Source organism: Thunnus thynnus, chromosome 4 (genome assembly GCF_963924715.1).
Source record: "Thunnus thynnus chromosome 4, fThuThy2.1, whole genome shotgun sequence".
NCBI lineage: Eukaryota > Metazoa > Chordata > Actinopteri > Scombriformes > Scombridae > Thunnus > Thunnus thynnus.
This window is the reverse complement of record NC_089520.1, coordinates 23,355,628-23,381,929: the sequence shown is the minus strand read 5'-3', so window position 1 is coordinate 23,381,929 and position 26,302 is coordinate 23,355,628. Positions and strand designations below refer to the sequence as shown.

The following is a 26,302-nucleotide window of genomic DNA, read 5'->3' as shown; positions in this document are numbered from 1 at the left end:
TTATCAGCAGATGACCATGACAGACTGCAGAGCTTTTATGAACCTCCTTATATTTCTTATAAAATATTCTGTTCCCTCTGATGATCAAAGTGACCTCTAATTTGATGGCAACCCATTTTATCTGTCTTAGCAAGTAGCTAATAATGGCATGTACATGGAGTATTTAAATACAGAAGTATTTATTCCATGAGAAAAGGAAATTATAAACTTACAGTCTTTTATCAGAGCTGTCATATGCATGAAATAAACTGGGACTGGATGTTGTTTTTTGGTACTTGAGTGAAATTTTAACAAAAATTTACAAAATACAAAACCTTTTCTTTCTTTTTCAGTATCAAGATGCTGTTGATTTTAGTCACATTCATTTTAGTCACCAGTAAGAAAAAGCATGATTCCTCTGTGCCTTAAGGCTTTGTCATTCCAAAAATGAAAAAAAAAATTACCATTAGTGAAACAGAAAATATAAATATACACTTTTTCACAGTTAATTGTTGTACTCACCATTGTCTTTACTCCAATATGTATCTGTAACATTGAGGTATTGTATCTGGCTTTCACCCTGCCCAGATCGCCCAATGGTAGCTTCCATAAATGGTACAACTACACCATCTAGTGTCAAGAAGAGCAGCTTGCAAAGAGCAATTTGTTTGGAAACCAGAGTATCAGATTATTGCTTAATGAGCCTTAAAGGTACAATCGATGATCCAAATGTAAGCAAAAAATGCAGTAATTGGCCTTTTAATACAGAGACTAGTTTTATCTGTTCATGATTTGATTGCATTGCTGTTTTTTGTCAACACTGCAGCAAAAAAGGCAAATATAATAATAATAATCAATGTAGAAATACACAAAATGCTTATTTTTCTATAAGTCAAGCTTTTTAAATATGCATGTCAAGTGTTTTGGTAAATATTGCATATTATGTTGTGCTACTGTGGTATTTATGTGGTTCTGCTGAGCTCACTGGAGTCAGGCGTGCATGTTTTCTTGATTTAAGAAGATTTATATTGTTTAATAAAGGGTGTTATATTTCATTTTGACTTTCATAAAATTGCATTTGAATATTTAAAGGTGTTTTTGTTGACACAAGAAGCACTGGGACCTGACGAATTAGAACTCTGTTCTTGGTTGTGCAAAGTCACAAGCAGCAATTTCTGCTCTCTCTTCAACTATCCTTCCCCTTTTTTCAGACTGTTGTGTCTCACAGATATTACATGTTTTGTGTGTATTTGTTTTTTTTTTTTCCTTCTTTTTCACAATGCTTATCACTACTTCTGTGATATTTTGTTTTATCTGCTTAGGTTCTACCATCTACAGAATGAGCTGCTGCATTTTTCTCATCTGTGATGAATGTTCAAGTTGCTAGCCTTGAGTGATCACATTGCCTTTTCTGAGTGAGTTTCATAAAGTTACTAAGAAGCAGGAGATCCTTCATCAATGTTCTAGGATCACTTTCGTCCACGTTTGGACCGATAATGTTCCCTCTCTCTTTTCTTTGGTTTTGTGTCATATATAATTGCAGATGAAAAAAAGAATTATATGGGGTAGTTCTGACTACATAACAAAACTGTTCAGTATTAACTTGTTAATAAAACAATTATTCTGTAGAGAGAGAATAAAACCGCTCCTCTTCAATTAAAATGCTGTCTTTTTTCTGTTCCAGCCTTCTATCTGTGAAGGATGAATCGACTTAATTATAATATTTTATTATAATAAATATAATAATAATTGAATAATACAAAGATGAAAACCTGTTAATTATTACACAAGTAAATATGAAGGAAAAATAATTTGGAAATTTCACCATTAATTTTTCCCCTCCTCATTTATTCAAACATTTAATTCTTGTTCCACCATTTACCAGTAATATGTTTCTATTTGTTCATCTCATTATATTACAATATCTATCTCTGCCTAAGAGTCCCTATGATTTTCTCTTTTTATGTTTATTTATTTGTAATTTACTTAATAGATGTTTTATTCTATTATTTAAAATAATGGAAAAGTCCCCCACCTATTCAATCTTTAGCAGAGGACCAAAATGTTTGGGCATATGTAACCATGACAACCTGACTTTTCACCATAATCCCTGTGGCTAACATTAACCACAGTCATATCAAGAAAATCTTTTCTTACAGGTCACAACAGTGGTGATGAGAACATACAAAAGCCACACGTTCAGCTTACATGCAGGTCAATGAAAACACATAATGGTCAGCACCTACCATTGAACAGAGCCCTGTGTATTCCACAGAGACACAAGTGTGTTTCTTTTTTAAGCTTTATTCTAGGTGCCTTAACTGTCTGTAATGTAAAATAAATGTTTACAAGTGCATAACTCTTAACAAATGAAAAAAACTAAAAACTAAACTTGAATTTAAGATGACCCACCAGAGGTCAGCTGGTCCATGTGAATGAGATTCTTATATTATTTATGTATTTGGACTAGGTTGTGTCTGTTGATCCTTCTGTGTGTGTTATTGTACATCACATCCAACAGAGAGCGCCAGAGTGCTCTATGAGAGTTTTTACTGCAGTCATCAGGAGATACCGGACATGTATACTGGATTACTGTAATGAAGTACTACTGAATATTTGAATATTATTAAGTCTGCGTATTTAACTAAGTAGTTGCTTCTGTCTTTGTTAGTATCCAGATGCTGTTGATTTTAGTTGCAGCCATCATACGCACCAGTTAGTTTTGTTCCACCAGTTAGGATGGGACAAATTACATCTTTATTATTGTCTGGTGACCTGACGTTATTCCCAGTATCGCTCCAAAGAAGTCTTACCTGAGCAAAAGTCTAATCAACCCATTATTAAAAACAAGAGGAATTCTTTCTCCTATGTTTTTCCTCATATTAATGAGTTATGTTTGAATTTGGCTTTAACGAATCCATTGACATAAATTTTATCATGTTGTCATTACTCAGCATCAAAAAACTGTAAAATGTATGATTTGCAGCAAGGATCATGTTCTTTCATTTGGAAAGATTTTGATTAATGTTTATTTAATTACATCCTTGAGCGTTTTTGATTAAGCAATATGAACCTTCTCTATTTGTTTTAGTTTAACCTGAGGCACTGAATATTTGAGTGGTAACCTTCCTGCTTTTTTTTTTTTTTTTTTTTTACATCAGACATATGGACATGTCATGACAGGAAAATCACAGGTGTAATTGATAACATTAATTATGGCCCCATCCCATTAGTTGTTCCAGTTCCATGCTTGCTCGCTGACATAAACATAACAGAGTCGTTGTTTATGTTTTTAGTTACACCGTTGCTTCCTGCAATTAAAGTTCAAATTCTACTGTGAAAGAAAAAAAGGTCAATCTCCATGTTTTCTTAATTAGTAAATGAGTCTATGAACATGCTGTCATTTAAAAAAAATAAAATAAAATAATGCTAGTGGACATCAGAATTATTGTAGAATGCACCTGAGTGTCAGTTTCAATCAGCCCATTAAACCCACTGTCCTAAACTGGTGGGGCTAATTGAATTAACTGCACTCAAGGAAACATTAGCCCCACTCCATGACATGTGTCTGGCAGCTGTTTATGTAAAAAACAATCTTACACCTGCACATTTAGCTGCTATATGTTCCACACACCTGTCCAGCATTCACCAGACTCTAAACACACTCTTCAATCAAACAGCTGTCACGTTAACTCCATACCTGTCTGCTTGGTTTCCTTCCTCAGCTCACCGCCATCTGCGTGACGCAAGGATAGTCAACCTGTTCGCTGGCCTGACAATCTGTTTGTCTGTCAATACACGCATCTTTTTAAGACGTTTCTTTCATTATTGTGTATGTCTATGAATTGCAAGCAGGTCAACCAAAGACTGATGTTCCCTTCTCTAATTGTTTAATTTGAATAGGTTTTAGACACATGAAGAAACTTTATTTACCAACAAAAAAACAAAAAAAAGATTATTTGTGTGGCTGAATATGTTTATTTTTTTGATTACCAGCCTTGTTAATCAACTTGGGACTCCCCAGATTTATCCTGCAGCCCCTTGAGGAGCCCCAACCCCAGGTAGGGAACAGATAACAGGTGTATTCTGTTAATAAGTGATATTGTTGAGATCATGGAAGCCAATACAATTATTTTTTTATTGATTTCCAAAACTAAGCTTACTCACTCATTACTGTATTACTGTATAAAAAACTTTCCTGTAATTCCGAACCATTATATGAAGTGATTTTACCCCTCAAAACCACATTTTCTGAATGTTTGCACTTGAAAAACAGAAAATTATTCATCATTATTGACAACATGTCACATATTTCACTTGACCATTCATAGCTACTTTATCATGCCTCTCTGTGTTGTTTATATGAGTTGGATACCTGTTAGGCGTGTATTTGCAAGTTGTTCTTTGCTTGATTACTCAGCTTGGTTGTCACTGAGGCAGAGAGAAAGCATAATGGGTCTAATTGATCCCTTATTTGTCAAGGGAAAGTAATCATGCACTGAGCGTTATGCATACATTCTTTTATTCAGCAACACCCTGTTTCACATTCATTCTGTTGCTTTTTTACACACATACACACATCTTCGCTGCCTAGAGCAACCAGTCCTCTCCTGTTGACCACTGGGTATTGTGAGGGTTCATTGACAGTTAGTTGAGAGGTTTTTTAGTTCCCTATTACAGGAGGAACCCTTGTTTCCTGTCCCCTGATATTTGGATCTCTGTGGAGAAGTTGCACAGAAAGCAACAGGCTGTGACAGCTCATGAAGTGGTATCAGATAAAACAAACATAAAGCTGATGTGTGGGCATGATTTGTAATTTGGGCAAATGCTACAACAACATGTGAAAACAGGGCAAGCCACAACTATTTGTTGCTGTTTCTTTTTCTTTCTTTTTGCCATCACTACCTAAATTGCCCTGTGCAAGTCCAAACAGCAGCAGCAAAAATGCTTTTCAAGAAGGTATGAAAAAAACAAATGACCAAACTTCAGTCAGATCACTCCAAAAAAGGTTTAGTTTTCTTGCCACATGTGAAGTTTCGAAACTCCACGCTCAGTTCTGAAAAGAACACAGTGCACATAAGGACAAATTAGGTAAAATCAGATGATGCTCTAAAAACACACACAGATTGCAAGTATTTTAGGTTAAAGTCATTTTTTCTCCTTTTGCCATCATCAGAGCTGCACAGCCTTTTGAATGACACTGATGATAGAGCAACTCCCCCATTAGAGTACACACAGACACACACCCTAATACAACACAGGAACATGGGTACTGTCTGAGAGCCAAAACAGAGAACACAAAGTGATGCAGGCTTAAAACATCATTCACTAGAGGATTACCTAGTTTCTTAAGTGTTCATTCATTTCTTCTATATTATACTTTTTTTTTAATGTAATACTAGTGCTGCTTCTGTCTACTCGAAACATGGCACATATTGCATGTCTGTCCATCCTGCAGGAGGGATCTCTCCTTTCGCTCTTCCTGAAGTTTCTCCAAGTTTATGTGTTCATTTTTGTATTGTTTGTTTTGTATGTTATTCAGGCAGGAAAGCTCTCTTGAGACTAACTTGTGATTTGGGGGTTATGAATAAAAGTGACTTGAGAATTTGATACATTTCCTGTCATCTGTGCACTATGAATGAGAGAGAACTCAGGGTCATGTGTTAATGATGTTACACTTGGAAAGTAAAATATAGCTCTTAACAAAGTTAGCAAAGTTTACAGCATTTGGTAATGGCATTTTTCCTCTTACTCACATAACATGATCTTCTGTGTCATGCAGTGTGATGAGAAGTATTTGAAAACAAGATAAAAGCATACAAATATGATTTTCTGGAACTTTTCCCAAAATGCTCAGCAGTGTAGCTGGAGTAAGCAACAGAGGTGGAAGCAAATTGGGACACACACACACACACACACACACACACATATATATATATGAAAGTAAATACAATAAAAAAGGCTTCTCAGATATGACAACAGAAGTAGAAAATTAAGATATTTTGAAAAAAAAAAGTTTATTAATTTAACAAGCATACAAAACAACAAATCAGTTTTTCAAACTACCAATGCAGTTTCAGTGCAATTCCAAAATATACATTTTCAGCAGGGCATGTTAATCAAAGTCATTCACATCAGAAACAGCCATTTAATTTTTTTTTTTTTTTTGATTATCATCATTTAATAATTGTCCTAGCCAGAGGAAGCTCGCAAGTGATACCTTCATGAGGTAAAACTGTACACATCCAACCTTTCACATACAAAACAAAGCACTACATCACAAATGAAATATTAAATACATGAACAAAAACATAAGTACTATAGCACAATACAAACCGATGCATTTGTAAACAAAGTTTGTAAACAAAAAAAAAAAGGAAGTATGTGGTTATAGATATTTGGTTTGTGGATTTAATAAATATCTGACTGATATACTGTATCCTATCAGTTTACCACAAAGACAGTATTTGGTGTGCAAGTGTAGCAGGCTGTCAGTTATAACTTTAAGGTGAAGGACATGAAATTCTGGACAAAGTTTCCCCTCCTATGTGTATATTCCATAACTAAAGGCTACAGCATAGATGAGCATAGAGGCCAATTCATGTAAAAAAAAAAAAAAAACAACAAAAAAACCCCAAACACTTCCTTTATCCTTTTCCTTCAATTAAGAAGCTACATTCTTGCGTTTTGCTTTTTCGATAATGTTTGCCGATAATACAGGCAAAACTCATTCACTCACAGAAGGACAGTTGACTTTAAGACTGGATCATAGTATTAGCAGGGCACAGCAGTGAAATAACAAGAGCTCAAAGGATGGCACTGCCATAAAAAGGACCGATGTGAGTGAAGTCCCTTGAGACTAGAGGATGAAGCTTGTGTCTGGCACAAAGGGCTGAGCAGAAGGCCTGGTCAGTTGGTGATGATGACCAACTAACATACAGCATCTACCTGGAGTCCACAGCTTGACATAGGTTCATTGTAAGCAATCACATCATGAGTAAGGCCGATAGAATACTGAGGGTTGAGAGTTTAGCGGTCAGCTGCACTGATTTAAGCTCAACTTCAGAACAAATAACTTAAAAATGTGAAATGCCATTCCGTAAACTGGCTCGAAATGACATAACTTATCTCTTTTGAGGAGTAGCATCTATAAATTCAATAAATATTGATATGTTCCATGATTCTTTGGAGTTGACTTTTTTTTTTCCCTCTCTTCAGGTGCTACAATTATGCTGCTATATACAAAACTGAACAGTTGTGTAACAAAACAGAGCACGGACACCCACGGAAATCCACTTAGAACTCCTGTTTTTCTAATTTTGCTTAAAAGATCCGCATGGAAGAATGTCGCAAAAGTGCACCTTTGTAAATGTCCATTCTAGCTTTCCAATATCATCAATCTGAGAACTCATCACTTCACCTATGAGTTAAAAAAAAAAAAAAAAAAAATCATCTTTAAATTCAGCTGCTCCAGGCCTTTACGGAGGCACACCCTATGCATAAGTTAGTATGTTAGTATCAGATACTGCTACAGTCAGATTCATCTGGGTGTTAAACACATACTGCTGCTGTCAGGTGTGTAACAAACACTATTAGCATATCAAAACATATCACTGATAGAGCGTCAGATCGTATAAGGTAATCTATATCAAATACGCCCTTAAAAGCAAGGAACTTATAGATATCATTTAATAATTGTGCTATTTCTCCAATATATGGGATTCAAAAAAAGCCCTCAAACTTTCAGTCAGCACCCAGCCACACGGAGAGAATACAAGCTTTTAACAAACATGACTGTTAATGTGAGTTTTTTTTTGCTTATTACAGCGTCTTCAATGAACAGATTATAACTGCCATTAAAAAGAAGGTAGGCGAATTGTGGTTGCCTTGTAATAAAACTGGACTTAACAGAAACAGCGTGAAAAAGCACAGCATTCACTGGTTAAGTTCCATCGACTTATCGACTTATCAAACCACAGTCTCAGCTTTTCATAAGGCTGATCAAAACCATGAGCTCAGTGGAGACTCTGTGATGAAAGGTAGAATTGCACAAGATGAAGGAGTCTGTTATTTTCAGTCTACTTCAGCCACGTTTTATATAGTCCACGCAAAATACACAAATAAGAGAGAAAAGAATATGTGTGGCAACGTGTGCGTCTGTGCTTTTAACAGTGAAGAGTGGTGGGGAAGGCATGGTCACTGGTTAAAGAGTAATTCAACACTGAATTATGTAGGGACAAAAACAACCGCTGTGCTGTCGTCTGCGAGTTAGGAGCGTGTTGCGTTTCTGGCCAGACCGCAATCAGTGATGTCATAGCAGGTGTTTTCCATCAGCTGTTAGAAGCAAAACACCTGCTGTAACATCACTGATTAGGGTGTGGCCAGAAGTGCATATTATTTTAATGTAGAGCAGTACAGCGGCACTTTTCTGTCCTATGACCCTGTTTACACTTGGTTTTAAAATGCGTCTTGGGCGATTGGATCACAAGTGGAAAGCACTAAGTACAAGTGGAAATGACCACCAAGACGCATTGTGATCCGCTCACTCAAACCATTTGCCGAGGTGGTCTGGGACGCATTTTACCACATATCTTTTGTAGTGTAAACGTTAATGCATCCTGATGCGTCCTGACAAGGACGTAACAGGAAAATATGTCATTAATGCAGGACGTGGTGGGTGTTTTGGTGACAGCGTGCCAAATGACTTTGTCTTGTTGATCTCAGGAATAGTCCATACATGTATATTAGTTCTTGAAACATTTTTCTTTTTTTCCATTTTTCTTAGCTAGCCCGTGCAAAACAAATCTGGCGCTTGTGTGGTGACAGACTGATGTAATAACTGTTTGTGGGGCCCTTTGACCTTCTAGCAGAAATGACGCAGGCAGTAACAAAATCTAAACACAAGTGGTTAGCTGGACACTTTGGAGACATATGTAAGACACAGGTGTGAACGGCGATTTGTCTCGGCTGTCCACTTGTGTTCGGATCACTGAAACGCATTTTAATACCAAGTGTAAACAGCCGATATGCCATTCACTGTTAAATGACCCTTTAAGGCCTCTCTTTTCTCTCCTGTCTCAGCATGGTTTGTACACTCGTTTAGTTCCACCTCTCCAAACGTTGGTGCTCCAGGTCTCTCAAGTTGTCCATTTCCCTCTCTACCTAATGCACTCCTCCTCTGATGGGCTTTCTGATTCCTCATTCTCACTGTCATCCAGCTCAGGAAGATCTCCCCACAGGAGCAGATTCAGACCTGCAGACACCAGGCTTATTAATCACATTTGACAAAGTAAAACTGCAAAGAATTACAACTGATTTTTGAATTTGAGTGTGATCAAGAGGAGCTTTACGGACCTGTCGCATCCAGTCTGTTAAGAGTAGACACGGCATCACTATTGAACATCCAGAAATGGCCGTTGTTACAGGAAAGCAGGCAGGGTTTACAGGGGGCCACAACATGATAGCCCACAACATTACCACTGGGAGAGAGAATAAAGAAGAAACGTGTGTCAGCACTTTACTGTGGGCACTTCTGAAAAGTGCTAACTCCACTAGTGGGTGTCTATTATCTAACAGATGTTTGTTTTCGAGCTGTGTACAACAACAAAGGCCCGGGAATACAAAAGAGACTCCATAAAGCCTAACTCACACCAAGCTCTGCTTTAGGCTCAAATGTAAAATAAATGCCAAATGACAGAATTGAATTTGAACAACAAATGTAATGAGACAGTCATTCTGTCAAAGTGAAAGTTAACTAGTAACTATTTTGATAATAAATTCATTGTTTAAGACATGGTTTAAGTAAAAATATCAAACATTGTCTGATTCCAGCCTCTCAAATGCAATTATTTGCAGATTTTCTCAATTTTATGTAATTGGAGATGGAATATTATGAATTTTAAAACTGTTGGTTGACAAAACAAGACATATGAAGATTGGGGGGGAGGGGCATTTTCACTATTTTCTGATGTTTCATAGACCAACTTAACAATCAAGAAAATAAGAACCAGACTAGCAGACAATTTAAAACGTTGTTAAATGGAAAACAGCTACATGTGCAACACCTACTTGTTATGCTGTGCTAACTGGGAAGGTTGTGCTTTTCACATCAGCAGATGTTCTTCCTAAAGCAAACGCTGCAGGGTACAGAAGAGCTTACATACCACTTGAGACATGCGATGTCTCTCAGTTTGCATTTGCAGCTTTCAGTCGAGTAGCAGCTGGCCACAAAGTCAACAGTTCTTGGGTGGGAGGGTGCGTGCAACGAGAAACAAACACGGCCGTGAAAGGTTAAAACCCATACTCATTTCATATTTTCATGCAACAAACCCTGTTAATCATAGTCTGGGTTCAAATATTGTGTCACTCTTTGCACCAAATAAACAGTTAGATGTCAGTTATCAACAGTAGATCTTGCCCTGGCAACAACAACAGACATAAACAAAGGCCAGCAGCATTGCTATCTAGATCAGCTCTTACCTGTTGGGTGGTATATCAGTGGAGAACAGCTCAACCTCGGTGTCTGCAAGAAGCACTGCTTTCATGCCTCTCGTGCAGAGCAAACTGTCACAAAATATGCAATTCACCTGGGTCACACACTTGTTTTTGAAATTGGCGTTTGATGTAGACATGGTTGTGCTGCTAAAATGGAGGAAGTCTCGCTCTTTCTGCCCGCAGACAGCAAATATGCGGCAGGAAAAAACAGAATCCGACACGAATGCTGATCACTATCCGTCCAAGTCGGGACAATAATGATCGATTTAACTTCGCAAGCGTTAACGCTAGCTCTGCCGTCCTTGTGCAAACATTAGCCCTTTCCTATCGAGAAAACGGAAGGCAGCTAACGTTAGCTTCTTGAACAAACGCACGGAAATATATAATATCTATTTTCACGGACCGATTTCTATGTTAAAAAAGATGGTCAGTTGGGTTAATGGTAAATACACTTTATCGACGAATACCTAGCCTGATTTACACGACCGGCTCAGCATCCATTCAGGTGTAGTTAACAGCTAACTCAATAGCTGTCAGCTTTGTTTACAACTTCCTGATATTTAAAGGCACTTCCTGAAACTATCTTTAAAAGACCCCAGACCTGACACTGATTGGATACACACTCCACAGTGGCCGACACCATTGGACACCTTCGTCACGAAAGTTTGGAATTTAATTGGTTGTAAATTTGAGTTGAAAACCCCACGTTCGAAGGTCCTGGAAGCCTATTGGTGCAAATGCACGTCATTCAAATTCCGTTCGACCAATCGTGATGTGGGAAGTTTAGCTCTGTCCTGTAAAATTAGGCGGGGCTGTGTGCGGTGTCGTCGATGAAAAAAAAGTTGCTGCTTTGACGTACAAGAAGAAAGTTTAAATGAGGTGTTATCGTCGAAATGAAAGACAAGGTTAATGCATTTCCATTGTTGTAAATAATATTATCAGTGCGTATAGACAGCTAGAGTTATGGTATTGTTAGTTTGCAAAAAAGCTAAGGTTAGTCAGTTTTGGACTAACAGTTACATTTCTATCCAGCTACAGCTGATGATAATTTGCTGTTTTTGTTTAGTAAATACTAAATGCATGCATGAGAACATAAGACACATTGTTGCCTGTCAATAACGTTATACTCTTGAAAAGTAACTTTGAGTGTTGAATTAGCTAACCCACTCTGGAATATACAATCCTCACATTGCAGTTGGCCTATCATCCATAGTTATTAAACCTGCTGTTGTCCAATATGAATATAACTAGGCTATATAATCACCTGTTACACGACATACATATCTATGGGACATGTTATGGTCTGTTTTGCAGAAATTGTGTTTTTTTAAAAATCTTTTTTTAAAACAGCTTTATTGAAACAAGTAGCGTGTACAACAAGTTTACAGCACCTCGTGTATACAATTTGAGTCTACAATCACAAATACGCCAGGGAGACTAAACGTTGTAATAAACAACAACAACAACAACAACAACAAAAACAAGAGTTAAACAGATATCTTGGAAAACTTACAGTGGTTATACGTTTTAACAGCTTTTTTTGTTTGTACATTGAGATATTGAATTGTGTTGTTTGATATGGACAGTCAGCTCTGGAAAGTTTGTCGTCTTGCTTAAGACGAAGATTTGGATTTGTGAATATAAAATTTGGTCATAATAGTAAGCAAATGAATCAAATAGAACAGAGAGATTCCTGTCATATGACTCCAAAAATACATTTTTCCAAAGTAATAAAAAAGTGAGGGTAGATATGATCAGCAATAAATCGTCACAGTTTACTCTACAGTTGTTTTGTATGCGGGCAAGACCAAAATAAATGTGCCAGCGTTTCTTTGGGCTTCCCCACAAAAGGTACAACTTTTATCAATGTCTTTCTTGAGTTTCTGCAAATAATAGCAATTGTGGTTTATGTACCCACATGAACACTATGTGTGTGTGTGTGTTTGCATACATGCCTGTCCTGCGCACTGGGGCTGACCAGCAGCCAGCCCCTCCATCTCCACTCGGTTCCTCCTCTCTCTCGCTTCAGGGGGGGGGAGGAGAGCAGTTTAGTTTAGACAGGCGGACGGGCAGCTGCTACACAGAGACCCGCTCCTGGGGCAAAAAAAACCCTAAGAAACTTTTAAAAGTGCCCGACAAGTTATCACTGTTTTTTGTAAGGGGGGGATGAATCTCTTTCCACTTGAAGTTGTTTGCACCATAACCGGTTTTGAGGAGGCGGTGAGGCGCGGCGGCGGATGGGAACATAGAGCAGCAGCAGCAGAAGCAGCAGCAGCAGCAGCAGCAGCAGCGCCAAACTCACAATGCGCCCCGAGTGAACAGAGACAGGGAGACAATACAGACCCGCGGGCACACTGAGGAGCTGCAATCTCTCATCTGGGCTCTCTTTTTTCCTTTCAAAATCTCTTCCAGCGTGGCATCCTTCTCCCCTCCCTCCTCCTCTACTGCTGATTTATTGATTGATTGAGACAAAATTGACTTCGCGACGAGGGCAAGTGGTTTGATCTCCGAACTCAGCCATGACGTCTCCGGCGAAATTCCGAAAGGACAAGGAGATAGTGGCCGAATATGAAACTCAAGTTAAAGGTAAAACTTTTTTTGTAAAGCTCCTCACGTGTTAAAAGATAAGACGAGCTACATCGATGTATTCAGAGATCCGTGCTTTGTTACTATATAATGTGTTTTCCTTCACTGGCTGATTGCATGGTTTTCTCTTTCCTCGCCTCTCCTATCCTATCAGGGTCGCTCTCTCTTTTATTTCACCATTTATGAAGTTTAATTATCATAATGCGGCATTGGCAGATCAATAATAGATTGCTAAAAGCAATCATGAATAGATCATCATGATCAGCGTGTCTTCAAGCGTGTGGTCTCTCGGCTTTAATGCAGCACACAGATGGCCAACAAAGACAGGAAAAAAACGCCCAGAAATCAGTGTTTTTGTCCAGATGTGTGTTCTATATGGTTTTAGAAGAAAAGCTTATGTTAAAGTGGAGTGTGTGTTGGTGGGGTAGACTACCCAGAGGGCTGGGGTTTCGACATGGAACAAGGCAGGGCGTTTTCTCTCCCTCTCTGTCTGTCTCCTGCATGTCTGTGCTGCTGGTGTGCGCTGCCGTCCGCTCATGCTGCAAATGTGTGTTCGTGTGTGTGTGTGTGTGTGTGTGTGTGTGTGTGTGTGTGTGTGTGTGGTTTCAATGCAGATTGCAATTAAATGATCAATTTGTGCTAAAGGCTTTCCCATTGATCACAGTTTATTGGTGTCGCCCCTACCGATGATCAAGGACATGAGAGAGCAGTAGGGGTGGGAGAGCAGATTGTAGTGGTTAGAGAGGGGTGTTCAGTTGTTAACTGTTTATTGGCTGATTGGTGTGTTTGTGGATCAGGCAGGCACACCGTATTCAGCTTGGCACTGTCAGTCAGAGTGACAGTGAGTGCTTATCAGATCTATTGGTACTGTGGTGGGTAGGGTTTGGGAGGGTTGTGAAAAGCACAGAGGTGGCAGGAAGGGGAAAGACAGGACAGGATATTGCCCTCCTCATGAACAGCCTGTTTCCACTGTTGCTACAATGCCAGATCACCAGATAAAATGGGCCATTACCTTCCTCATCCTCACCCGCTTCTCATGTCTGTTTAAGAACAGGACGCTCATCTTCTTCCCATCCTTGTCTCCAAAACTGCCACCCTTGTAGCCCTCCTGTCCACCCGTGGAGACGCTGCCTCATGCTGCGATTTTGTTAGAGAAAGGAGTTGTGGAGAGCGTTATCATAAATATCTATGTTGTCAAACTGGAAGTGCTGGTGTCAATATACAGATAGGTGACAAATTAAAGATAAAACCAACATGAAGTGCCAGAGGAAGGTGTTGGGCCCCTACAAGCCTCCAGAAAGGTTGTAATGTCCCGTGGCAAGTATCTGCTTTCTACTGGAAGGATGAACACCGTTTTTCCAAAAGATATTGCCTCATTTTGTGTCATGATGATGATGGTGGAGAGCGCTGACCAACTTGTCATTCCAAAATCTCCCATAGGTGTTCATTTGGGTTGGGATTTGATGACTGTGTAGACCACAGCATATGATTCACGTCACTTTCATGCCCATAAAACCATTCAGTGCCCCCCTCCACCTCCCCCACCGTGCCCTGTGTGGAAGGAGGCGTCTGCATTTATTATGTGTCTCCTATCCAGGTTTTTATTTTAATTTGTCACTCATCTGCATAGTGCACTTAGGAGTTTGGGCAGGGGGTTGATGTGGTCTCATATCCTAACAGGTAGTCCATGTTGGTTTGGCTCTGCTCACTGTTTACCACTTCTTTTTTAACTGCTTCCTCTTGTTTACCTGCTTATCTGGAAACTCCTTTGGCTGTCACCACAGTGACATTAGCGCTGTTGTTTCAATGTCCCGGTGGGCCGCTGTTTACTGCTGTTTATGCTTGGCAGCCTGTGTAAAGGCTTTCTGTCCATGCTGCATTGTGAGGGCTGTCTGCCGTGTTTGTCAGACTGTGGACTTAATGTTTGTCCATCGACCCTTGGCATTGATTCCTCCTGTCAGTTACTTCAGTGCTCCCTGGTGAACAGCTGTGTTGTGCTATCACTCCTTTTCTTGCTCTGTCTGTCCACGGTTTTTCCTCATTCCCCTATCTGGAATGGAACAGATGAAAGGGTAAACCTGTGCATCCACATAACTGTTTGAGGTGTGTGTGTTTTTTCCATCTGTGTGGAGGCGTCTCCAGATGTTGAGTTTCTACTGTGACATTCCCAGCAGTCTTGCCTGCCCTGAGAGACACAGACAGTCTGTCATTACCCTGCACGCTGCTGTTAGAGATTCTCTAATAGAGGGTATAAAGCAGAAATACATGAGGCAGCTATACGTGTCACGTCTCTGTCTCCCTATATTTCCTAAACACGTGTTTGTCTTGTTTCCCCAAATCTTGAATAGGTCTGCTCTGCTCTAATCAGGCAGCAGGAATAGTCTTTACATGCTGCAGCCATACACTGCAGCAACACAGGGAAAAATAAATGCAAATCTTCTCATGGCTCACATTCATAAAGCTCTGCAGCATGAGGGGACGACACATGACGCACACATTCAGACAGACTGTGAATAAAACAGTCTGTCTGAAACACAAAGGTTGGTCATATTAGGGTTTAAGCATTTGTCCTGATGATTTTTAAGACTCATAGCCACATTAATGTCTGTAATTTGGTGTTTTGTTTGGCTGTGCTGTGAATGATGATGATGATGCTGTGCCATTGTTCCAATGAACAATGGCACAGCATCATCATCATTCTCTGTTATCACCATTAAATTCTGCTGTAGCAATATTGTACCACTTTCACAATAGTGTTGGATTTGTATTCTTGTTCTACACACATTTAGGTATTCAGAACAGATTCCTGAGATATTTTGGCCTTGTTGTTTCATGTTTTTAAACTTTGAAACTACACTGCAATTTAAGGTATTTCTCATGATGCATCTGTGTTGTTTTGTCTACCTTCTGTACCTTTCTTGTAGTAAAAAAAAACTGCAAAGTTAATGTTAAACAATTCCACTAAGTAGGTGCAGGGATGTTATTGGACACTGTCTTCTTACCTGTTGACATGGGAACTAAAGGATATTGCTTTTCTAAATACACACACCTACAGAAACACACATACATGCACACTAACGCTTGAATACCACCATCTTTTTCTCAGTCTGCGTTATTTCTCACAGGCAGAGTGCTGATACTCTAATATGGGATTCTGGCTGATGCAAGGAATGTTCCTACTGCGCAGTAAAAGGGTGTGTGTGAGAGAGTGTGCATGTGTGTATCAGTGTATGTGTGTATGAACGAGACAGTGACACAGAGTGACTGAAAAATGAAAGCATGAATGCCAAAGAGAGGAACAAAGAAAGAAAGCAAAAGAGAGCCAGAAAGAAAAGAGAGAGAGATACTAAAAAGCCTGAAAGAGAAAGTGTGTGTGTGTGTGTGTGTGTGTGTGTGTGTGTGTGTGTGTGTGTGTGTGTGTGTGTGTGTGTGTGTGTGGGGCACAATATAAAAAGCGTAGGAATGTTCGAACACAGATGTAAATGGTTATACACGGCGCTGAAGTGGAGTTAAGGAATGAGCTTATCACCTAACATTCGTAGTTCACAGAGCACTTATTTGGAATTGAATCCAGAAAGCTACTTTGCTTTTAGAAAGACTGTGAGCTTTGTCACAATTACAGTCTCCATACAGCGTGTGCAGCCTTTTATTCAGTCAATGCACATCGAGCAGCTATCAACATCCCTCGTTCACCAATCAGCGAGCTCGCCATACTCTTTAAATTGAAGTCTTTAATTCAGGCAATGGGAAACATTTTAGTGGAAAACTCGGCAGTGCTGAGTCTTAAAAAACATCTGACACATGTTTCATTTTTCAAGTTCATTTTGGCTCAGTGCTTCAGCATCTGTCAGTGTTTTAACCATCTGGGAACATTAATAAATGGCTGCCTTTGCAAAAAAACTACCACTGTAGCCACTGATAAAACGTATTGATTATGGTGTTTTTGTGGTCTGTCAGAGAAATATATAGTGAGATACTGTATGTATGACCATCCAATCTGATGGTGTGCTGAATAACTTGTATTGATTTTTATGCTCAGCACACACAGACATACAAGCACAAAGAGGCGTCCACAAGCAGTATTTCCAAACGGATGTTTGGAGACTATTATAATTTTCCAGACTGGCTAATAAACTCATTCAGCTCTGCCGATATGATGTTGATCGGTCTCCCTGAGGAGGGATGTGTGCCTGTGGCAATAAAAATAAAACTGTCTGCCTACGTGTACGTTACTAAGCTGCACATTTACAAGGCAGCCAGAGAAACATGATTTAGGATAAATGCCTGCTTTCACTAGCACACAATAGAAAAGGTGGTGACACAGCAGTAGGTTTGTCCGCAAGCAGGCTTATGGGTCTGTGCATGCGTATATGTGAGGCTATCAACCTGAGCTGAATGTTTCTGTTTGAGAGTGTGTTGTGTTTGTTTGATTGATTGACATTTGATCAGGAGGAGCAGGGACACTGCAGAAGGGTCCTCAGACATGAGTGGCAGGGAGGCTCTGTTTTTCATTTATTAACAGCTTTTAACAGTTAAATCAACTACTACGTGGATAGCAGGAGGCTGTAAGAATAGAGAAATGATCAAACCGAGGGAAGATGGATACAGCATGATTGTTATTGCAACACGGACCCCTCTTTCTGTGGTTGACTTCACAGCAGAAAACATCGGCCGTGTGGTTGGAAGGATGTGGGAAGACATCTTTAAGCTAATCAATCAAAGGTACTTTTAGGACTTTGCGCATGTGTGATCTTTTTAACAACTCCTTGTCAATTAGAGCTGGACTGTATTGACTGAGTCCAGTGGTGCAATTACCAACCACAAGTCAATCCCACAACTCTGAACGACATCATTTACTCACTACGCACTGTACAAGTGGGTGGAGGTCTGTCAGCGTGTGGAGCGGAGAGGAGAGGAGGGGGGGGGCGGCAGATCAGTGTCAGTATGTGTTTATATTGTGAGCTGAATTAAAATTGCTGACGGAGCTTAAAATAATCAGTCAGGAAGGATGTTAGTGTGAAACTGAGGTTCAGGAGTCAGGCTCAAACACACACAGATTGTACAGGGAGTGTGTGATGCTTCCTGTTTAGGCCCACGGCTTTGTGTCTGGGCAAAGGAATCAACTGCCTTTCACACACACACACAACACACATTGCGACTGTGTTCAGGGTGTTAGGATTTTCAGCTCTGCAGTCAATACACTTGCCTATTAGATTAGAGAGGATCTGTGAGATAAAGTTAGAGATTTTGAAGAAGTGGATATCCTCTGTTCCCTTATAAAATCACAATAAAACAATGTGCTCTATACCAGGTGTCCCACCATCTTTTCGGTTTGTGTGTGTACACAGTGGCGTTCGCCATGTGCTGTGTCAGCAACCGACACGATGTGGTTGAAAACACTCATTGATTTTCTGTTCCCTTCTACCTATCCACTTCCTCATTCTTCAGTATTCGATATGATAATTCACTCCAAAGCTGCTGTGGCACCTGAGAGGAAAAAAACAACAACACAGTGCTAAATTTACTAAAGCCGTAAGTGCTGAGTTGGCCTCCTTCAGTGTGGGTGCACACATACACAGAGCGCTGCTTACAAGTCTGAGTGTATTATTGCGATTTGGATTTAGACGTCTAATCCACCCGTGCCTACTCTCCCACAGTCTGTATACAGTCAATAGATGAGAGCTAAAAAAGAAGGATGTCTGCTATGATAAGTGTAGCTTCTACCAGCATAATATGCAGATGAGCTGGTACAGTCATACATCAACACCCACCTGGCATATCAGATGCTACACACAATTGCTTGATTAATGTCAGTGACAGAGAGATGAAGGAATAGATTGAGAGGGGTGGAGAGTGAATGATGAAGAGAAATAAACATGTGAGAAGAAAAACGCAGCCGGTGGAGCCAAGTGGGTAAGGTCAGAGTTCAGCTGCACGATGACTGCTGCTCATTGGTGCCAGATGTTCCAGATGCTCTGATTGGGCAACATATGTTCTGTCTGCCCTGGTTGGCTAATCCTGACACTCTGGCTGCCACCCCTTTTATGAGGCCTTCAGCACAGAGACATGTTGAGATTGGCTGAAATCTCCCCTCCCTCCTTTCAGGTGTTCCTCCTTTTGATGTAGAAGTGTGTATGTATATGTGTGTGTGTGTGTGTGTGTGCACCCACATGAACTTGATTTGTATGCCCAGTCAAAGGATTGCCTCTTGTGCTGACATTTTGAAATACAATGAAGCTGATGTCAAATTTATTCATGCAAAATACACACACACACACACACACACCACATATACACACACACAAAACACAAACCTCTTCAGCCTGGAAGACTTTGTAGTTACCTTCTGTGGGTTTTTTGCATAATGTCAACTGTAAAATTCCACTCAGACAGTTGGTTTCTGTGGGATGGTGAAGTTGAGTAGTGTTGTGGTGGAGAGGAGGTTATTGCTCTCTTGCCTGTGTGTGTGTGTGTGTGTTGGAGTAGGAGTGGGTGATATGCATAAAAATTATTACAGTACATGTGATTTTATGTCCCCAATAAAAGTATATCTCGTGCTCTTGTAAACTTTCTAGAAATTTGCTTGTGAAGCATTGTACAGATAAAACAACCACATGGGATGAGTGATTTAAACACCTCACCAATTAAGTTATTTAATTACCTTGATACAAAAATCCTGTTAATTCAGTATTTTTTAGTCTCTTAAACTGTCCTACAGGTGGGTCAGTCATTACAAATGCATGAGGTCGAGCCAAACATTGTTCAAACCCACAAAACGTTTTTCATTTCTAATGGAGATGATTCCCAAAGTTTCCGAAGATACCATATCTGTCGAGCTTAATTTTAAGGAAATGTGTCTAAAATGATGAACAAGACATCTAGAATATTTCCATTTGATGGAACGATTCAACCATAAAAAACAAGGAGGATGAGGTATGACTATTTCACTCAGTTTAAAAATCATTTTGCTTCAATTCAGTGATGGAACAAGCTGACACACAATATATCATGCAGTCAGACAGAGTGGAATAAGATGAATTTTCCAACATTAAAACTACCTGGGGGAAATAAAAGGGGGAAACTGGATATTAGGTATTGAAGCAGTTTTTCTCATTGATTCGCTGCAATGGCCTAAAACAACCAGATACATTTAAGGGATAGCTAGCTGGGAATAAAGTACACAGCAAAATCTGATGGTGGACACATTTTTGTCATCTCACATTATCCAACTTAAAGGACCAGTGTGTAGGATTTAGAGGCAGCTAGCGGTGAGGCTGCAGATTGCAACCAACTGAATACCCCTCGCCTCCCCCTCCCCTTCCAAGCGTGTAGGAGAAACTACGGTGGCTGTGAAATTTGTGAAAAACACAAAAGGCCCTCTCTAGAGCCAGCATTTGGTTTGTCCATTCTGGGCTACTGTAGAAACATGGCAGTGCAACATGGCGGGCTCTGTGGAAGAAGACCTGCTCCCTATGTAGATATAAAGGGTTCATTCTAAGGTAATGAAAACACAGCGATTCATATTTTCAGGTGATTATACTATAATTAAAACATACTAATGAATATTACATTCCATTTCTGCCTGTTCCTCTAGATGCCACTAAATTCGACACACTGCACCTTTAAAGTGTGTGTGACCTGAGCCCATAGTTAATAAAGAGGTCTTGACCTCTGTCAGGGTGCCTCATTCAAATTTCACTTTCTTTATCTGACACACACACACACACACACACAGCAACAGCAGAGCAACCGGTGAGAGTGTGTAAGAATGTAAAAAGCAGAACCGTGCTTTGGCCTTCCCCCCTTCACACACTCTCTGTCAATCCCCTACTCCCTCTCCCTCTTTTTCAATCTTTCTCTTTCTCTCAGCCTACATCCAATGAACAATCAGACCATTGTGAAAAGAACCGCTGGTCTTCAACTCAAACGCTCTGTTTTTCTCACTCCTTCTTTCTCCCCTTCTCTTTTCTGTCACTCTTTTTTTTTCTCTCTTTCTCTCTCTCCTTCCTCTCTCTCAAGATGTCAGTCGTGATGAAACGTGACACACACTGCCTCCTACGACAGTTTTAACCAATAATCCTCACTTTATAATTTCAGCCTTTGTGAAACATATATTGTGCGTGCATACATGAGCTTCTACACCGGACACTGACTCACAACCAGCTGAGAGAGGATGTTTGTGTGTCTGTGTGTGATGATGAGAACATCTTTAAGAACAGAGGGATCTATATAAAGCCGAGCAGGGCAACGACAAATCCCACTCATATCCTCTAAAACAATCAATAGAGCAGACATCCAGCTGTAAATAAATAGGAGAGAGAGGCAGAGCGAAGGGAAAGAGAGAGAAAACACAACAGTAGAAAGGTTGGACAATGCTCCCGCGGGACACCAGAGGAAACAGGTTGTGTTTGAACAGCCCTCATACGTGGCCAGAGAGCAGGAGGAGAAAAAGCAAAGGAGCCTGACCAAGGAGGGAAAAGAAGGGAAGGAGGGAGGGGGGGGGGGGGCAGGAGGAGGGTTCTGGGAAACATGCAAGAGGAGGCCTGAATAGAAGAGAATTTTTGAGTGGTATAAAGGAGGGAAGAAACCCCGCTACTACTAGACTGTAGGATCCATCTGCTCAATTCTGTGTGTACAGTATGCACTTATATTAGCCTTTTCACTCCTCATCTCCGTCTCCTCTCTCTCTTCCTCTCTCCTTCCCCCCCTCCATCAGCAGCTTCCCTCTGCACGTAGGCAGAGTTGGTTGCTAGGGTTACTGAATTGCCCCCATTTTTCTGGGTTTGTGAGGAGCAGAGGGAAAATGAGAAAGAATAATGTAGATTTGTCTCCCATGTCTGGCTAATCAGGTTAGCACTATACACATACGCACACACTTCAATTCAATTTTGAACCTGAAGACTATGGTCTTTTCAGGTTTTTTTTTTTTTTTGGGTTTTGCTTTGCATTCCTGTTCTCCTTATTTGCTCTTCTCTACCCCCTTTTATTCCTCCTTTTCATCGCTTTCTTGCTCCATGGTGTCACCGCTGCTGTTTCTTCATCTCCCTCAGGCTGTGGGGTGGTATGCTGAGATGAAGGGAAGAGCAGTTTGATTAAAGGCAATTCTGAACTGTCACTGTTGTTTCCTGAAAATAATTTGGTTTGTCACTTTAAGCTTGATATTTATGAAAGCCTGAGGTCGTGTTGTAAAGTCGCATAAATATCAAACACTGTAAATGAGTAGCAACCAAGTGATAAGAGGATGGGTGGGTTGTGCTGGTATCAAAGAGAGAATTTCAGTATTGTGACAAGTTTATGTGTGTGTGTGTGTTTGTGTGTGTGTGTTGGAACTGAGCAATCACTGCATGTTGGCACTCACCATTCGGGTTCACACCTCTGCTAATGCTGTTTTAATGAAGCCATTCATCAACCCTTCTCAGCTGAATCTGCAGTACACACACACACATACACACACACACACTCTCACACACACCGCCTCTTGCTTTCTCTCCTCTTTTCTTGTGCATAAATGTGTGTGAGGACACGGTGTTCTTCCCCCTGGTTGCTATGTGGATGCACCAGTTCTATTTTAGTTGTTCCCAGCATCAAAGCTGCTCTGGTGGAGATTTTCTCCCATACTCTCCCTGTGCTTGTTGCCGTACTCACGCCGCCTCGGAGAGAGGCTCGTTTAAAGTGCTGAGTTCTAGCTTTACTTTAAACCTTACTTTGAATGTGAGAATGCTGTAGTTTTCTTTCCCACAGTCACCTCACACACACACACTTTTTGTACAATAGGATGATAAAAACAGCACACACTCTCAGCATCCTCTGCTTTTTGATCCTGAAAAAGCAGGAAGAGTCAGACCCTCTTTTCCCTTCTTTGGGCCCCTGATATTCCTTCACTTCACACTCAAACCAGATGCACTGGCTCTACATACAACCACACACTCATCACTTAAACAGCATGTTGGCTGTGCGGGTGATGTTTGGGTGTGTGTACCGCTAACATGTTGACCTTAGCTGGAGGTTACATTCAGGTCACTGTTAGCTGGTTATGGAGCAGCAGGAAGTTGATGTGGAGATCCAGCTTCCTTCTGTCGTCTTCCTTTTCACTCATCCATGCAGGCGAACTTTTAATAGGCGGCCCTGCTGTGTACAAACAAGGAAACAGGACTGCGTGTGTGCAGAACAAAAGCAATAAAGGCTAAATGTCATACCTGACACAGTGATGACAGTCAAACTTGCATTGATCTGAATGGCTTCAAGGGCACTCTTGTTGGTTTCACTGCTCGCTGAGCATGAATCCGGCACTATCTGACTTTGATAAACAAGTGAATCTATGAGGAAATGTGATTTAATCTAATGTTTTTGATATTTAAAGAACATTAAACAATGACCTATGGAAAGAGCAAGAAGGAGACACAAACAGAAAGACAGACAGTGCACAGAGTGTATGAGTTTGTAGAGAGAACTGGAACTGAATTATAACTTTAAATTATGTAAACTAAATGTATTTAACGATTGATGTGTAAGGAACCTTTTATTTGCCGAGTTTGAGTTTCTGTGAATGGTGACAAGGAGAAGACGACTAGTGACAGCAGTTTCATATGAATGTCAAACATGAGTTAAACACGCGTTCAGAGGATGTGCCTCATGTACATACTCGTCTCCAGTCTCATATCAGTACGTGTTGGAGGGTGTGGTTGCATGACTATGTTGGATTGCTTGCCTTTTTTTTTGGATGCAGTACTGTATTTGTGTGTGTTGGATTGACATGTCAGTGCTGGTGCCATGTCTGATGTTGATGAGCCCAACCTGAAAATGTGGTTTACCTGCAGCAGACCTCGTGCTGGAGCTGTTGAGAAGCAGCAGCACATACCTCAGGCCTGATATTTATCACCCTGGTTTGCAGGCGCCTGTTAGCCTACTCTTTCTCTTGTTCTGCTGCTCACTGAGTGTGGCCAGGGGGAAACAGTGTCTGTGTGAAAAACATGCTGATATGTGCTCCTCACTCATGCATGTTTTAGCGTGTCCTGAGGCTGCGGAATATACTGTACTGTCAAAGTATTTCTCTGAACCTGTCATGTACGAAGACAACAGGTAGTGTTTGCATCTCTGCCATGATGCTGCGTGATAGATTTCATCTAACCGACCGCTAAGTGACAATTGTGACACTATTGTCAGCTGATACTGAAGACAAACACATAAACTGAGTGAGCTTTTTGTTAAGTTCACCTGTACTGTCTAATGTCATTCAATACAATAGCCCTGCAATAAATCATACCTCTGTGAGGCTTCAGTTTTTGTTGACACAGTATTAGTGATGTGTTCATTCAATATTGAATCAACAGCCACTCAAGTTGTCATATACCTGGTGCAGTGATATCCGTGTGTTGGAACCACAGTAAATACAGTGTAATGCATTTACAATCCAAACTGGAGCTGGTCTTTATAAATGTGATATGAGATTCCAACAATTGCAGTATATTAAGTATTTTAATGTATGGACAAAACGTAAGGGACATTTTAATTAAATACTTCTTTCTTTGTTTTTGTTTTCACACTGAAATCTAATCTTAGACGAGCCGTGTACAATCACCACTTCCGAAGAGTATTGGTTATGCGTGCCAATATCAGAGTTGGAGGCTGTTAGCAAGAATCCCACAATACAGGAGCGTTTAGATGTTTTGTGGTGTGAGTACACAGAACAAAACTGTCATTATGAATTCCAAAACAGTCACGGTAAAAGTATTTTAATTGAGCAAGACGGCAAAGCAGAGTTTACAGAGCGCCTAATGAATAACAATCCAGTAGTATTCCATCATCACTGACAACAGAATGAAGTAATGTGTTCAAGGACATATCTGGTATAATTTTTTAATAACTGGAGTACAAACCACACTATATTTTCACATATGCACAATGTAGCAGCGTATTGAGTTGAGGTTCAAAATTAGCTAAGCTAAGCTATGTAATAACTGAAGCTAGATGTTTTTCAACAGGTGAAGCAATGACACCATCGTATGTCGTCATCATCATCCGTTGGTACATTTTGATATGGCGACACCTACGAGGCACTATTGTATCGCTCTACTCAGGCCTGTGATTGAAAGGGAAAACTTTTCTGTCAGTGTCCCTCTCCCTGTGCGCTGGCCAGGCCCACAGTAGATTGTATAGACCATGTGCTGGCCTGCACTGTGGGATACCCCTCTCAGATTACAGCCTTCGCCTCTCCCCTCAACCCTCCCTCTGAAGACCCCCTCCCCCTTCACATTCCGACTCAGTCCATGTGCTTCAAACAGAGTGGAAATGGGAACATCCCTCCCCTTATACATGCACACACACATACTAATTCCTGTTGTGCAGTAGCCCATGCAGGACATGGGTTGGTGTGGAGATGAAGTATGCTTTCCATATAGATTATACACACTGCGGCACACTCTGTCTAGTCATTTTGTTAGAAAGTAGACATCTGCTTAGACTTGTGCTGAGCTGTAAGTTGAGTTAGACCAAGTGGTTTTTCTTGGAAAAAACACAGCGAGGAGCCTTCAGTATTGAGGTGATGGAGAAGAAAAGAGGGTAGAGAAGGGGATGCCCTTTAGCACAAAGACCCTCACCATCAATCATGTCATCACACTGATGGCATAGTCGCTTGACACAAACATGTTCTGGTGCCCCCCATCACTCTTTTTTTTTTTTTTTTTTTTTTTCTCTCCCCCAAATCTTTCTTCTCCCACTCCCTTTCTCTCTGTGATTTCTTTCTTTCTGAGGGCAGTGTTGCGTGTTAAAGGTTGCTGTCTATGACACATATGCACATACACACAGACATTCTCTGTGTGTAAAGGTTGCAGTGGGAGGCAGCAGGCTAAGTGGCTGAGTGTGAGTAGGGCTCTTGTCATGTGCTGGTGGTATTCCCTCTGAGGAATGTAGAGGAAAGACTTTCCCAGTCTGGAGTGGTGGATTCCCACTGCTGGAGCTGAGCTTTTATTGAATCACTGTGGGTGTCTTTGTCTTACATATTCATTTTATCATCAGTTGTACATAACTTCTGAAAATGTCCTATCAGCAGCAAAATGTCAGTGTAAACAACTTCTGTCCATGCCAAAATCAAACTGGATGAATTGTCACAATCAGTGCAGCGGCAAGTAGGATCTGTTTTGAAAACGTATGATGTTGGTGGAGCCCTTGAGCAGCAATCCTTAAGATTTCTGTACTGGTTTATTCAGCAACACCTGTGGTTACTGGTGGTTCCAGCAAGGGCGTT

General features: G+C 40.5%; 2 protein-coding genes across 5 annotated transcripts in view; one reads left to right on the top strand and one right to left on the bottom strand.

The window, feature by feature from the left end:
- Positions 1-5,976: 5,976 nt before the first annotated feature.
- fam72a (family with sequence similarity 72 member A) lies at positions 5,977-11,167 on the bottom strand. Of its 2 annotated transcripts, XM_067587730.1 has the most exons (5): positions 10,941-11,167; positions 10,459-10,542; positions 10,143-10,220; positions 9,334-9,458; positions 5,977-9,232 (listed from the first exon to the last, which is right to left on the bottom strand). In XM_067587730.1, the coding sequence occupies exons 2-5, from the start codon at positions 10,521-10,523 to the stop codon at positions 9,138-9,140; spliced, it is 363 nt and encodes a 120-aa protein (XP_067443831.1). In that variant the 5' UTR covers positions 10,524-10,542; positions 10,941-11,167; the 3' UTR covers positions 5,977-9,137. The 2 variants fall into 2 exon arrangements, with proteins under 2 accessions (XP_067443831.1, XP_067443830.1); XM_067587729.1 differs by having other exon boundaries at positions 10,459-11,165.
- A 104-nt stretch (positions 11,168-11,271) lies between these two features.
- srgap2 (SLIT-ROBO Rho GTPase activating protein 2) overlaps positions 11,272-26,302 on the top strand; it is a 53,704-nt gene continuing 38,673 nt past the window's right edge. For 2 of the 3 annotated variants that reach the window (XM_067587726.1, XM_067587724.1), the window contains exon 1: positions 12,478-13,059. In XM_067587726.1, coding sequence (XP_067443827.1) covers positions 12,993-13,059 — 67 coding nt within the window. In that variant the 5' untranslated portion in view covers positions 12,478-12,992. Of the gene's footprint in view, positions 11,379-12,477; positions 13,060-26,302 lie in introns of those variants that run through there. The other variant, XM_067587725.1, reaches the window with a different exon arrangement.

Coding starts and splice junctions, on each gene's coding strand:
- fam72a (XM_067587729.1), bottom strand. CDS start 10,610: ATGTCTACATCAAACGCCAATTTCAAAAACAAGTGTGTGACCCAGGTG. Junction 10,221..10,458: donor ACTGATATACCACCCAACAG/GTAAGAGCTGAT, acceptor CTCCCACCCAAG/AACTGTTGACTTTGTGGCCA. Junction 9,459..10,142: donor GACATCGCATGTCTCAAGTG/GTATGTAAGCTC, acceptor TCTCTCTCCCAG/TGGTAATGTTGTGGGCTATC.